The 16,091-nt window shown below is 35.8% G+C and overlaps 1 protein-coding gene across 1 annotated transcript in view; it reads left to right on the top strand.

Moving 5' to 3' along the window:
* LOC133837034 (uncharacterized protein DDB_G0271670) overlaps positions 1-16,091 on the top strand; it is a 49,998-nt gene continuing 33,907 nt past the window's right edge. The window contains exons 1-2 of the mRNA XM_062267679.1: positions 1-846; positions 10,157-11,661. Of these exons, the coding sequence (XP_062123663.1) occupies positions 10,791-11,661 (871 nt within the window). The 5' untranslated portion in view covers positions 1-846; positions 10,157-10,790. The remainder of the gene's footprint in view (positions 847-10,156; positions 11,662-16,091) is intronic.

Genomic DNA, 16,091 nt, shown 5'->3' on the forward strand with positions numbered 1-16,091 from the left:
TAAACGCTGGTACGCTGACACGCTTACACGCTGGCACGCTAAGAACCTACACGAGAGTAGAGAGTTCGGTCTTTACGATTCTATTCGATATTTTTCGGTTGTAAAATCAAAAATAAAAGATAGCTATAATAATTTGTCGCGTTCGATCGGGTTTTGAAATCGTTGCGTCGGTTTATTTCAAATAAATTTCAACCAAAAAACCTTGTGAATTGTTGTAGCGTCTCGTAACAACTAAAGAGAATCGAGAAAGAATTTTCAGAGCACCCCTTGCAGGAAAATACGGAAAATGCAAAATCGGCACCGTTGACGTCGTCGCAGTTCTTTACGTTCTTAAATTGTTGTGCAAAAAATTAAAATCAAATAAAATAAAATGCAAATAAAAGAGTCGTTATTTTTTGAAATGCCAAAAAACGTGTTAAAGCCATTTGCAAATTTCTAAAATAAGTCAAAGGTGACCAAACAATTACCTAATGCAAAACAACAACTAAAGCGACAAAACTAATAGCAATTCCAAATTTTTCAAATGAGAATGTTTGGGAATATTCGAAATAGCGCTATATGGCCAGCAAAAAGATTTTTACTCAAACACAATCATTTGATTAATTACCAAATTAATCAAGATAATCTATAACGCTGAGCTAGTTTTGTTTAAAAATTTACAAGTACAACAGAAAACTAAAAAAAAATAACGGCATATAATCGAAGAAATATAATCGAAAGCGGAAAAGCTAGTATTGTGTTGAATGTGTAAGCAAATAAATGTTGAATTGTTGCTGTTTAAAGTTATTTAAGGTGTAACATAAAATAATACAAGATATATGTGGTACAAACTTTTTTTTTAAAAAGGTGAGTACATTTTTTTATGTCTGCTAAAAAGTTAACAAAAAAAAAGTTACATAATTTTCATGTTTTCTTTCGTTTGCGAAATATTTTGTGTGCTTAGTCTATTATTAATTTAGAATATTTTCATGTGGCTTGAGTTAATATAATTCTTGGCATTGATTTAGCCATTTGGCATAATTTAATAGTCATAATTAGCGAAGGATTTTCCGTTTTTAAAAATGGCTTAAATTAAGTTAAATAGCGCAATGCATTTAAAATATTCAATTATTTATATGTGATTTTATTTTTGCTTTCAAAATGTTCGAATTTAAACAAATTGAAATGCTTCCAACTTGGCACCCAGCCGAGTAATAAGTGTATTTAAATGTTTTTTTTTTGTTTGAAAGCGAAAGTCGAAAAAAACTAAATTTAAATATAAATATTGAAAAAAGTCTTTCGAAGATCCATTATATATATTTTATCAAACTTAAGATATTAAGACATAGAAAAAGTCATTGGCTTTGAGTGAATGTGGATAGTTGAATACGCTTTCAACCGCTAAACAAATAAAAATATTGTTGATAGAAATTGGTGAAGGCACATATTCAATTAGCAAACCGTTAATTGCAATAAATTAATTTCCATTTGATTAGATTTCAACGTTTTTGTGTAAGAAACAGCAAAAACACAATAAGAAAACGTTGCCATTTGTTTAAAAGCAATTGCCACTAAATACGCAAATAATTTTAAGTTATCACAAGACATCAGCACATTTGATGCCAAGTAATTTTCCACTTAATTCATATTAAAATAAATGCATTAGGCAATGCTCAGAAAATATATTTAATAAATCTTATTGTGCTTACAAAAAAATGTGACAAGAAAACTAAAGTTTTTATAACACACTCGTTCCTCATTTTGCACTCACTTATTTATAGTTTTTTTTTTCGGAAAAGCTCCGTCTCCCACATCTCATCCGCAATACCATCCAACTTTATGCGTATTCGTGAGTGCGTACGAGAGTGTCACACACACACATACAATTTCTAATCTAATTTTTGCTTTCTTTGCAAAACTTTTCTATTTCATTTTTTTTTTGTTCTACTGTTAGATAACAGACTTTCAATGTAGGAGACTTGGTTATCTCAGCTTAGGCTCTATGACACTTTAATCTGTATCTGTCTTTGTATCTGCGGCCGAATGTGAATTAGCGTTATTGTTACGTCAAGTAGCGTCGGGTTCAACAACTGCTAATCACATGACAGTGTTGTTTCGCTAGAGCTGAATTTCTACAAATTTCTCTAGATAAATGTTGCAATATTTAATGTAATTGTTTTAGTTAATTTTTTTTTGAGTGGAGGGAAACAACGAACAGCAATCAAGCTGTAAATAATAGTCGTCAATGTAGTAAAACTATATTCAATAAATTTTATTTAATTGCCATTAAATAATCGGAATTTTATTTGATAGTACCTCTGAGAGTCGCATGCTTTTGGCTGTTGTCATAAAAGTTACACAATAATCAAGTATAACTCATAAGACTTTCTAAATACTCTGAAAAATACAAATATTTTGTTTTAGCATATATGTAAGTTGGGAAATTTCTACTATTTATAATACAAGATTTTGGTCTTAGTACTAAGACTTTTGGTCTAAAAAGTGCTACAAAATGTTGATGTTAGAAAATACATCTTGATTTCAAGTACATTTAATATAAGACACAAATTCTTATTAATAAGAAGAGAAAATCTTATAGTTTTGAAAAGCAAGTTCGGCAAGTACGAAAGTGCTTAGGAGCGCTTTCAGAAGGTTTGGCTAAGATAATGTCATTCTCACCTAACTCCTATAAATGGGGTTTCCAAGAACAATCATCTTGTTTAAGTAAAATTTTTTAAAATACAAAAGTTGATAGATATTACTTTGATCCATAATAGACTACATACGACACAGAAAAATGATCTTAACGTTAGAAAACACATCTGAACATTTGGTATAATTTTTATTTAATATTTTAGAATTTTGGTCTTATTTTAAATTATTTATTTTTTAGACTAATGTTGTTAGTTTTAAGAATTTAGCCTTAAAATAAAATGTTCTTGTGTACCCACTACATATTTTTAGAGAATTTATTTTTCGGCTCATTTAAACTGGTAATTTCATTATGACTTACGCTCTACAAAATTGATTTTTCAATAAATTCCAAGTTTATTATCGCATCTTATATTTTTCTAGCTCTTATATTGAGATTTTGAGATCAAGATGTGAACAAAATCAAAAGTGAAATGAAATTGTGTAAAAAGGGTATTTGTAATTCGATTGAGCACGTCCCTTCAATGCTCAATTTGTTGTACTTTGATTTCGTAATTTGTTGGTCAACACTTTCATTTGTACTTTGACGCATTTCGTGTTCGCTTTATGCTTGATTGATTGGCCTGGAATTCTATGCAAAAACAAAAAAAGGCCGTGCAGTTTGAAATACAACCAAGCCATATAACATCGAAGAAATGGTTTAAAAGAAGTGGGGGTAAACAATTGGCAGATAATGCTTATCACTGGCAAAGTTTTATAGCCATGCGTAAATAGTGTAAAGCACTTTGGTTGAATGTGGCGCAAAAACTGTCGCCCATGTTAGCAAAAGTGTGGCATGGGGCACAACTTCGACAAAACGCAGCAAAAAAATGCAGTACGTTTCTTCGTGTTTCTCCTTGTTTTTATTAACGAAGCGTGAACACTAGACCACATAATGTGCGGCACACATTTGGCTAGCACTAACACATACTCACACATTTTAACAGCCAACTTTAGGTACATTTAGTCACAAAAAGAGAGAAAAAAAGATAAAGACAAAAACTTAGAAAATTGTCGAGCATTTTTGTCGCGTTTTTTTTTGTTTTTGTTTTTTTTTTGGTTGTTTGACGCATTTTAAAAATATCCTAGACGTAATTATTGCTGTTGGTGTTGTTATGTTATTTTGTACATTACTAATACGACATGTTGTCTTTGATTGCATCTACATTTTCGCGCGTAAAGTGCGTGTCTTTTAATTAGAGTATAATGAATGTGAAAAATGTGTGGGAGTTTAATTTAATATTTTCATTTAACTGAGAATTTCACTTTAGTTGTAAATACTCTGAACGTATGCTTTTTATATTTTTAATTATTACTGTTACTTTCAGTATTAGCTTGAACTGCACGCGCACTTTGATTTTGTATCTGAGGAATACACTTGTCAATAGTCGCAGCCATTGATAGTTGCTTTGTAGTTAGCAAAGAGAGCAGCGCATGTGATTCGATCTGTGGTGCCACTCACTTGACTGGGTGTCTCAATGAGGCTTTGCCCTCGCTTGTCTCGTGCACTAAATATTTAAAATAGTTGAGACTTGAGAGTATTGTGGTGGCCCGATTGCTTCCGGTTCAAATCGATTACACAAAAAATGAAAAGAAAAAAAAAAGCGCTCTGCACTTTTCTTTTCTTCTCAGTGCTGTGTTTTCCGATGCTTTCTAAACACTCGTCTTGGTCACAAGTAGTGTAACCGACAGTGTGTGCTCAAGTATCTTATGCTTTCGTTATTGCAGTTATTGTTGTTGTTTTTATTTCTATACAAATGAAGTGCACAACGATTACTGCATTCTTTTTTTTTTTTTGGGAAATGCCGTTTGTGTTTGCCTTTGTTTGAGTTATGTTTCGGTATCTTTTTCATTTTTTTCCCTCTTTTTCTATGTTCGATCTTCGATCTGAATTTCTTGTTTTTCCAAAGAAAATTAATTGTTTTGTAAACACGTGAGTTTTCGCTTGTGGCTGGGGTTAGAATTGGGGATGAGGCCATCAATGACAAAAAGCAGCATTCAAATCGAATGTGCATAGAGCTTCGTCTACTTGTATATATCTTTGTACAGACGTATGTATATACTTTTTATGTACTATATTTCTTGGCAGCATTTTTAGCGACAATATCCATAAGCAAATGCATCTTAATATCTTGTTGTTTGTATTCAAATAGACATTTATCTACAGTCAGATGCTGACGCTGTCAACAAATGCCGCCGCATATCAATCACTCTCTAAGCACTTCTTACCTACACCTTATAAATATCCTATAAGAAGAATAATATTTCCCATTCAATCTTGTGACTTTTAGCTCGTGTACCGCCCAGAATATTGTATTGTAGGACTTACTTATTATATGTGAAATGTTTGGCATTGAAAGTGTAGATCTAAATAAATACATACTTAGTATTACCCAAAAGATTCTTACAACACAACTTTGTTTGTTTTCTTGCGTGAGTTGAAAGTTGTTTGAGCAATTTGATTTTACTGACTCGCTCACAGTGGTCTCAATCGAAATATATCTAAGTAAGAGACTGTAGAAACCACAAGAAAAAATGTATAATTTGCACATAAAGTATATTGTAAGTGGGTTTTGTGGTTTCTTAGACTAAGACCAAGCTGCATTACCAAATTGATTTTGCGGCTAGTTGCAGCAATGTCTGAGAAAATACGAGTTCAGCGGTGTAGCACGGAATTTTGATGAGAGTGCATACGTTTAAATAGATTGCTTGTTTTAAATTGTCAACAAGTATTCATCAAAATCTGATTAAAATTCATATAATACAAAGTGTCGCCTATGCTGCTTTGTTTGCCTCTCGTTTATTAAGCTATTTCACTAATATATAGAATACATTTAATCAATGACACAAGAGTCTTTCTAAACGACTACGCATTAGTTTATATATAATATAATGCATAATAAATAAAATTAAAAGTAAAAGTTGAATAACAACAAAAGCAACTTTCAAACGTCAAATAAAACTGGCTTTTAGTTATTGCTAATTATACTATATATGAAATTTATTTTATGATAATATCTACGCATAATTATATTAATAGACAATATTCAGCATTCAGCTGTTATATTAAATTAGTTTCACATTTTTTGTTTCTGCGCTGCCTAAACTATAGTAAATATGTACGAGCTGCGCTCACATTTTCATATAAAAAGCACATTCAAAGCTAATCAAAAGATAAAATAAAAACGAAAACAAAAGGCAAACGATTTGAAATTTAAATTTCAAATGTTGTTAAGGTGATAAATGTCCAAGAGCGAGCCCCCATTCCAACGCTTTGGATGAAGTGAGTGTCCCAACAAAAAGTGAACTGACCGATGGATAGATGCCCCAAAGCGCGGGGTAGCCAAGCGTCTGACATGAACTAATTAAGTTGCGCAGTCCGATCAGATTTACTGCCGACCAGTTTGCCTCAGCGATCTGAGCGCAATACTTTCCCAAATTGACTCCATGCCTCCATCTGTCAGCGAAACCAAGTACGATACCAGCCTGAGTCGAACAAAAAAGCCGACGACAAAACTAAACAAAAGTAAATGTCAAATCCATTTGAAGCGCATAAATTTGGCACGGTTGGATGAAAAGCAACGCGTGATAATCAGTCTGGGGAGACGCACACAGTTCAATGACTAGGTCTAGGCACAATTTGGCAAACTCAGCTGGGCGAGTTGTCGATGATCGGTCATCTATATGTTTGCATACCCTGTACTGGTTTTTAGAGAGTATAAATTTGAAGTGTTACAGTGAAACACTACTAAATGGCTGTACGATTTATTTACGTAATGTAATTTTAATCAGAGAAGCGCTAGTTAATCTACGCTTGGTTTTCAATTAATTTATAATTTAAGCCTTATACTTAATAAATAATACATATTAAAATCATAACACCAGCAAAGACAATTGTTCAACTTTTTGATGTATCGATATTAAATTCTTGCCTGCACTTCGTATCGATAACCAGGGCTGCAGTCCCGAGTTGTCAGATTGCATGAGATATTTTATATAACTTGCAATGTACTAAATTTATTATTAATTCATGGTTTTTACAGGGTATAAGATAGTCATATACTTTTTGTATCCTTACATACATACATACATATGTATAAACTTGTGTGATGCTGTGTCAGTGACTGCGGCGAGTTGTCGTCAAGCAAAGCGACAAGATGAATTTGCTTAATTTATTAAACGAACTTGCGGCACTCGAAAATTCGTGCGAAAATCTGGCGAAAACCATACAAAAATGATGAGTAAAAAAATCTTGATGGAAAGTGGAAAAAACACTAGAGGAATTCAGCATATTAAATAATGCTTTACATTCAACAAATAGGAAGCTGAAACATTTGAAGTTGTTGCTGCTGCTCTCAAGTTGATTTGCCATAATTTGACACATTCAAAAGTGTGAATAAATTACTGAATCTTGTTGTTATTCGCTAAATAAAAGCTGCCGCCACATATTTTTTATGTTTTTTTTTTTTATTGAAATGGTTGCTGTTGGCTCCAATTTAAGTCATCGTTTTATTTGCACATTAATTTGACAAAAGCTGCCGCTTATGTCGTACTAAGAATTTGGGTTATGTGAACTGCCAATGGGAGTGTCAAGTCGTCTAACGGTTGTACAGGAATAGTAGAGAGCGCAGAGAGGTGACAAGGGAATTAGCTGGGCAATAAATGATAACGATAAGATTTGGCTTATCAATCGGAGGGAAACTTTCGCTTTCTGAATTGAAATTGGGCAACTATTCTCTGAGAAGTCAGCAATGCTATCATTGTAGCAATAATAGTTATTAAGTTGCCCTGCATACTCATAAGTTGTCTGCTCCTGCCAACGCGCATTGATATCACATGATATGCCACGCCACTATATAGGGCATTAACATTTGGTTTCATTATTTTTTATGTGCTTCATAATTTGTTGATTATGCGTCTTTGGTTTTATGAATGACAGACAACAGTCGGCAGACTCCAAGTTCGGAGTTCGGATCCGTTGATCATTAAATCCACCCGTCTGTCCGTCCGTCCGCATGTTGTCTATGGTGGCCGATCTCTAGGTGTTATTTTATATACAATCTACACATTTAGCTATTTTCGGTTATTTTTATAACTTGGCACATGTGTCGCTTGTCCCTTAAATAGTTTTCATTGGGCGTTTTGTTTTTTTTTTTTGGTTTTATTTTTTTTATTGTGCTATTCCTTCATTGTTGTTGTTGCCGTGGTTGTTGCTGTGGTCGCTGCGGTGTATGCTTTTGATGCCCTTACAGAATTTAACATAAATTCTACCAACTGGCGGCATAAACAACACCAACAGGAATGAATCTCTGACTTGACTTGGCACACATTCAGCTTACCGGGCCTGCTGTGCTTGCTTTCTGCCAGCTGTTTTAGGTGAAAGGCATAAAAGTCTGCGGAGATGGCAATGCCAAAGGGTTATGCATATTTTAAATGCCCATAACTTTATTTTTTCTTACTTTTATATTTACTTTCAAGCACACTGACATGCCAATAAAACTGAAAACAGTTGCATTTTTGGCTTGAACCTAAGGTTCAGCGGTTTAATTAATTTTTTTTGCAATATAGTGGTTTTGTTGTATTTTAATTGCAGTGTTAAGAATGCCAAGCAAGGCTTAGTCATCTGGAGCTTTACAGACACTTTACATAATGTTAATTTAACATAGAAATTTGCTAACGGTAATGCGACTTGAATTAATTTCTTTAATTTTTATAACCGTGCAACCTGAATTCCAATACCTTCAAAATTTCAAAATTCAAAGCTCTACAGATCCCTAACATAATGTTAGTATAACATACAATGCCACTATTTTGATTGGTGACTTGTGGGATTTGGTACTGTTGAAGAAATCTAATAAAAGGAAGCTATTGGCTATAAAAATTGATTTGAAAACTGGTTGGATCCAGAACAGGCTGTCCAACCCTGGCTTTGAAATACATATGTATGCATATTTTGTGGTATGCCAAAGCCGTTTATTTTTTCCTTCGTTTCGACAACTTTGAGCGGTCGTAACTGTTTGTGTTTTATGTGCGTTTTTTTAACGCGCGCGTGGCAAGACGACAAATTTGAATTTCAACGCCTCTGGCCATTGCATAAGTGGTGCGGGAGGGGTGCGTATATCTGTCCATGTGTGTGTGCTTATGCGTGTCTGTGTGTGTAATGTCAGTGTGCTGATTATCTGTAGTGCAACGTCGCGTCGTCGCAGCAGAAAGCAATTAACATTTTGATGCCTGAAATTTGGCCCACAGCAGACAGTCAACCGGATAGACATTGCAGCGTGCAACGTGGAACGTGCAACCTGCAAAGTACAACTTGCAACGTGAAACTTGCAACTTATGAGATGTCGGCTATTTATTTTCGCTGTCGACTCTTTGCAATTGAATTGTTGTTGTTTATTGTAATTAAAAACTGGGTGCACTTAAATGTTGCATAAAAAATGCTGCTACTGTTTCTCTGCTGTGCCTACAACTGTTGTTGCATCTAATGCTGTTGCTGCTGCTGCTGCGGCTGCGTAGGCATCTGAGCACGTGCCAAAAAGTCAGCCTAGAGGCAGCATAGTGCATAAGTGCAACGACAAAACGTCACTCAGCCGCCCCTTTGCACGCCCTGTGCCACTTCCTGATCATGTATCTCATAGATACACTTGCCTCTGGCGTAGTGACACAGCTTCTATTGCTGTTGCTGTTGTTGTTGCTGCTGCTGCTGCTGCCGATGTTGCTGCTGCAGTTAGTGCGTGATTATTTTCAAATTCGACACAGTTTTATGCGCGAATTGTTTTTGTTGCCACATTTATTTTTAAACAATTTGCCAGTCAGTGAGTGTCTTTGAGTTTTTCCCTTGCTTGGTTACGTTTTGAGAGTTTTTTCCTTTTTTTCGTTCATGGCGTTTTTCTCGCTTAGTTGGCCAATTTGTGCACTCTTTCAAATGGGTTGGGGAAAGTCAATTTCGATGTTTCGATGTTTTCACCGAGTTTTTTGCATAACTACTGCTGTTGTTGCTTTTGCTGCTGCTGTTGCTGCTGGCTCCCTTTTAGCGATAAGTAGTATTTATGTAACCCGCTGACCACTTTGGCGCGCCCATAGATACAATTGTATCTCAGTTCGTGTATTGCCGCTGCCGTGATAGACGATGCCAAAAATAAAATGTGCCACTTTGCCGACGTCGTCGACTGTCGCTTAATATAGATACACACTAATTAAATGTCAAAATTGCGCATAAAAACACTTCGACTGAAGAATTTATATACAATTCTACTAATCTCATATGTTACGCTTGGAATTTTCAAAGCCATTTCGGATAAACAATATCTCCTAAGAATTCAGAATCGTAGAAAAAAATATATGAAGTCAAGATAAAAATATGAATGCTTCGTAGGTTGAGAGCTATCTGATAATTAATCTATATAACAGATACTTTTTAATTGACTTCGTCATAATGATGATTAATTACTAATTAATGTTTTATTTTTTATTGTTTTGATTACAGCACAAGAATTGCAACACGCTGATGCTGCAACACTAAACGTGAACATTGAACAACATTATAATCATCGACAACCAACAGAAGAAACCTTGTTTGATTCCCACAGCTGTAGATTTTTGTGTAAACTGCTCTGACATGACAAAGAAGTCATTGAAGTTGATAAAATGCACTATCAGCGGGGAAGACGAAGATGAGGATCTGCAACAGCAACGACAACAACAACAACATTTGAAATTGAAAAGTGTTGAACACGTCTACGATATGATAACCTAATTTCCTGCCAGCAAGCGGCGAATTTTGAACTGGAAGAGAGACTCGTAAAACAAAAAACACAAAAAATATACCGCATCGAAACGAAAGTAAAACGAATTTTTTTTAAACGGGGCGTTCATATGTTTCAACGACAGTTAAGGGCGTGGCAGACGCCCAACAAGAGTTACAACTGATAAACCACTGAAGGGGCAGTGCCCAAAAAAAAAACAAAAGAAACAAAAAACATAAACACAAAGCTGCAACAAGGAAAGCAGCAACAGCAACAGCAACAAAAACAGCGACAGTAACAATTGTATAAGCAATATTAAACAACTGCAGCGACTACAACTTGAAAACTCTTGTGAAACTGCAGTTGTAATCTTTCATGCGAATAAACCAGCGTTTGGATTGGAGGGCCCTGGCGCTGCTGGGCGCCCTCCTTTCGTGTATTATCGCCTGGCCGAGACTGGTGTTTGCCATGCCAGCGCTAACGACGATGTCGAACCAATCCATAAACAATACAAATACAAATATTATCAATAGCACATACAACAATAACACCAACAACATCAACAATAACACCTATTTTAGTAATCTAATCGATAGTAATAGTTCCATACAAAGTGATCATAGTCGTAGTAGCCCTCGAGTGCTGAAGAAGAGGGAGAGTGAATATAGTGTTAATCAAAATCAAAGTATTAGTGCTGAATTTAACATGCGAACGTTAACCACACCCACAAATCAATTAACTGCCATAAATACCACAACAACAACAACAACACAGAATCCTGTTACAACTCCTGCAACAAATGCCGATCGGATGGAATCGGATGCCTTGGGCTTTACCTTCTCAGTCGCACACCGCGATCACTTTGCGATCCTCTCGCGAACGGAGCGCAGCATTCGACACCAACAATCGCATCACAAGCATCAGCAACATCAACAGCAGCAGCAACAACAGCAGCAATCTGCTGCTGTTAATGGTAACAGCAATAGCAATAACAGCAATTTCATTGGTTCGAAATCGAAAAGACTGAATAACGTTAGAAATAGTCTAAACATAAATAGCAGTAACAACCATCCCAACATCATCAGCAACAATAACAATAACAACTACTTGGATCGTAATGAACGCTCTACAATCTCCCATCTAGCTGAACCATCCCGCAAGATTCAAATTTACATCAAGAATCGTTTTCTGCAAATACTGCCCGATGGAACTGTAAACGGGACAACATCGGATCACAGTGACTATGGTGAGCATACTACTATATATTAAACATATTATATTGCAAATATATAAGCTGAGATACTTGTAAACATATCCAAAAGAACCTCAACTAAAATTGAAATATTCCAACATAATTGGTACAATATTTATGGAAAATTATGAATTTTGAATATCAAACTATTCAATTTAGGATCAGTTTCTATGGTATTTGGTTTTGGTAATTGTAACTTTGACCTTATGTAATAGGCTGGAAATGAACTTCAAAGATGGCACCCCATTGTTTAAGATGCCGTTGAGATGAAACTTCGAAATAACATAATGTTGTTTAGTTTTTCAGACTTGAAGACATAAACAATCAAATAAACTAATGCACAATCTCCCTTCATACGTTATATTTGAAATATATATCAGCAACAATATGTAGCATTTACACACGCCCACTCACGCTGCGCCCACAAGTTTAAAGTTCTCATAAAAAAGATTTTCTTTTTAATTTGTATGTGTTTGTTTCAACGCAAAAGCAAAATACGCCCCAAGACTCTACTATATGGAGGGGGCAGAAAGGGGGGAAAAATAGAAGAAAAAAAAATACCAACAAAAAAAGTAGAGGAAAAATAGACGAAAAATTTAACAAAAATTTTTGTAGCGAGCTGTTTATGTTGAGCATCATTAAGTCAGACACTTGATTTGGCAATCTGCTGGCTGGCTGATTGTTGTTGTAGCTGCTGAGGGCGCCCAGGAGAAGAATCTATTGTATTATTTGCCATATAAATTTATGTTGAACTTGCGAGTGTGTGTGTGAATGCTGGCATAAATCTTGTTTTAATGAACTAAGCGACCTGATTAGCGAGTTGGCCTGCTGCTCATGCTCATGAGTCAGCGAGCTACATCAGCTGCTGGGACGATTTGCATAACCTGGCCAGCAGCCATCAGTCTTTAGAGATAACCAAACAAAACGGCATCAGCAACAGCAACAGTAACAGCTACAGCAACAGCTACGGCAACCGCAACAGCTTGCCAAAATTAATTTACAACTTCATTTTCATTCACCTTTTTTGTATGTATTTTCTTCCTCTGAATTTACTGCGGCAATTTGCAAGGCTGATAACAAAAGCGACAAGCGGCAATGCGAAAACTTGTTGTTCAACACGATAAACAGCAAGAGGTTTTTCGGCCGGTTTGTGCGCGTTTTTAACCGCGCGGCAATCGCGTTCACTATCGCTATCGCTATCGCGTCATTGAGACATCAGAGTGCTCTCGATGCCGATAGCAGATAGTTGAGATTTTCTCATTTTATGTTGAACAAATTTGATATTTGGCTTTCGTATTGTTGTTGTTGTTGTTGTTGTTGTTAGTCAGGTGTTAATTTGATTTCATTCGCCTTCCTCACGCGATAATGCGAACCGGGTGCGATAAGATTTACCCCCCATAGTGCAGCAATTCAAAATGAGAAAAAAGTAGAGGTTTTATAAGGCGCCTAAAATGATTTTTATGGTAGCCACAGCATAAGTGGCCATTGCCCAATACTATGTATGTATGTTTCGTAGATGGTAGACCACTCTATCACCCACTTTCTCAAGCAAACAGACCTATTTCTGGCATTATTGCGCTAAGTTAGTGAGTTTTTTATGTGCCTCAAATTGCGTGAAGTGCAGCACCATCAACATCACCATCACCGTCATCAAAACGGAGATCGTTTAAGACTTCTGTGGTCATAAAATTATTAACAATTTTTAACAGCTTTCAAACTTGATAAGAGCAAAGTGTGAGTGTTATTGCGATGACTGTCATATTTAACCCACAATGTTTTTTGGAAAGTCAGAGCTGAAAAGGCTTTAACAGACAATTGACAACTGTGTAAAAGTGCAACTGTCCAAACAGCCAGAAAATTGTCGAATTTTCCGCAGCTATTCACAGCAACGCGACGTCAAGTTCATCAAGTAGTTGACCTCTAAAAGTCAGACGCATAGACCTCAAGTTCCAGTTGCAGTTGCAAATTGCTCAACCGGCTAACGGTGACTGCCTCCATGGGGCAAGACCGGATCCTTGCAGACAGCAGACCCTTTTATGTTTTTCTTTTTTTTCGGGGCGTACATATTTTTGTAATGATATATGAGTCTATAAGACTCGAGTACTCGAGCTGGCCTCTGTGCACCTTCGGGCTTGGGGCAATTATGCGACTGATTTAGTGCGTGGTACGTGGTGCGAGGTGTGAAGTTGACTGAAGTACCCTGGCTTTAAACTGACGCTGTTTTCTTTTGGCCAGTAGATGCTAAAAGCTTCCGACAGATTTTTTGATATCTTAATTTACGGCACGTCTTCAGCGCGTTGATGAAGTTGCCACAACAACTTGCCGCTCGCCACTTGCATCGATTTGAATTACCGCCCCGGTCTTAAGTTACTTTCACTGTCACTCGACTTTTGGCTGGCATGCTAATTGCTTTTAGCATCCATACTTACACACTTCAACTAGTTTTTGTTCATTTATTTAGATACATCAAAGAGGCTTCTTTAACCCGCTTTTCTGAGAATTTAGATTGCGATCATAAATGTCAAAAGAAAATGCAAACAAATGCTCGCTTTGTTCTCAGTTTCGAAACCATATCCAATCGATTATGATTTGATATTTATTATTTTGATTTAACTACCCGCTGGCATTATGAGTGATACGAGCTTTTCAAAGATTTTTCCAAAATATACCGAACTTCAAAGCTAAAGATTCCACAACATACCTCAGCTATTTATACTCTTGTAGGAAATTGCATAAACTGCGTAAATCTTCGACCAAAGCATAATCATGATTAATATTGCAATCATTTGTGGGGAAAGATTAGAACTCATCGTGGCATGTCCAAATGCCTGGCTATTACGATGTATCTATCTATATCATTTTCAGCACATAATACAATAAATTTATTTTTACAGCAATTTCCGAGGTGCTACGTCACAGACGAAGAGATATAAATGTATCTTTTGTAGATAGATACATCTCTACGCACCACTATTTGAATTTACTATGAAAATTTCACAAAATGTGTATTTTGTTGTTGTGTTGAAAATAGTTTCACACACATTTTGGATAGACTCTAATAAGTCTGCGTGGTTTAGTTTACGTGGGTGGTGCAGCAGCAACAGCAGAAGCAACAGCAGCAACTTGACGTGCTATTGTCAGCGAGTCGGCTCATCACACTGAGCGTGTATCTTGTCTTGTCTCTTGATTTATGCGGCATTTGTTCCATAGAATGGAAGCACAGACTATAGCAGAAAACACCGTGAAAGTGTTTTGTTTTAGATAAGATTATGTAGTGTATATGGCAACTGAATGGACAACGCAATATGTCAAATGGATTTATAGTTGGCGTCGACGTCAGCTTCAGTTTTAACGTCGACGTTCTCTTTGGTGGATCTCTGCAAAAGTTTTCCGGCTATCGGAGGGGAATTCTATTTATAGTTTGGTGGCAATGAACTGTACGCTTCGAAATTGCTCAAGTGTTTGCTTTCGATTATGTAAAAGGTCTAGGCCATTAAGCGACTTGCTTAACTTGGCCAACACACATGCAGTCACCCACAATTTTTGTTGCTGTCTTTTTTTATGGCCGAGTGGCGCTTTTAATGTACAATGTGGTTTCCTTACCCCAAAAAACGTCCAAAATCAAAGAAAAAACATTGACAAGAATGTTAAATTATGCGTAAAGTTCGAAAAAAAATTTGTAAGCCAGACCAGGTAGGATCGTAATATTTATGAAGTTGGCCAGCCTATATAAATTACCATGATTAATGATATTTTGCACGCAGTTGTTGTCATGCTGTTGGCTGCTGTTTTCCCCCCGTTGCCGTCTGTGGTTGTATTGTCGTTGTTTTACAAGCATTTTTACGAGCAATTCATTTTCACCCCGTCCACAAAAACCAGCAGCAAAGCAGCAAAAGTTGACCGCTGCCCAGTGGCAAAAACATTGACACAGAAACCAACTACATGAAGAGTTTAATAAAAAGCAATAAATTTATTATATAAACATTAAAAATGTTTAACAGCACGCTAAGTAAGATGTTGGCAATACTTTAGCTAAACTAAGGTTGATTGGATTATGCGGCGTATGCTTAATTTTTAATACAAATTAATTTGCAAGTTGTTTACAGATTTTTCAAAAGTCTTTTATTTAATCTCTGATTATGACAAGTTGACTGTGACTCGGCTAAATTAAATACTACAAATATCATATCTCAATATCGCACTTGTACGCTTAATACTGGCATTATCTTGAAGTGTTTACTCACAGAAATTAATTGGTATTTCTCAGCCATGTGAGATATATCTGAACTCAATACAATATTTTAAAATATGAAAACATATTTATTGACATTTAACTAGGATGGGAAATAATTTTTGTTAAAAAATAAGTGTTTTAGCCGGTGTTCATTAGCTTTGAAAAATGTTGTTTACAAAACTTGTGTGAA

Source organism: Drosophila sulfurigaster, chromosome 2R, assembly GCF_023558435.1.
Source record: "Drosophila sulfurigaster albostrigata strain 15112-1811.04 chromosome 2R, ASM2355843v2, whole genome shotgun sequence".
In the NCBI taxonomy this organism is placed as follows: domain Eukaryota; kingdom Metazoa; phylum Arthropoda; class Insecta; order Diptera; family Drosophilidae; genus Drosophila; species Drosophila sulfurigaster.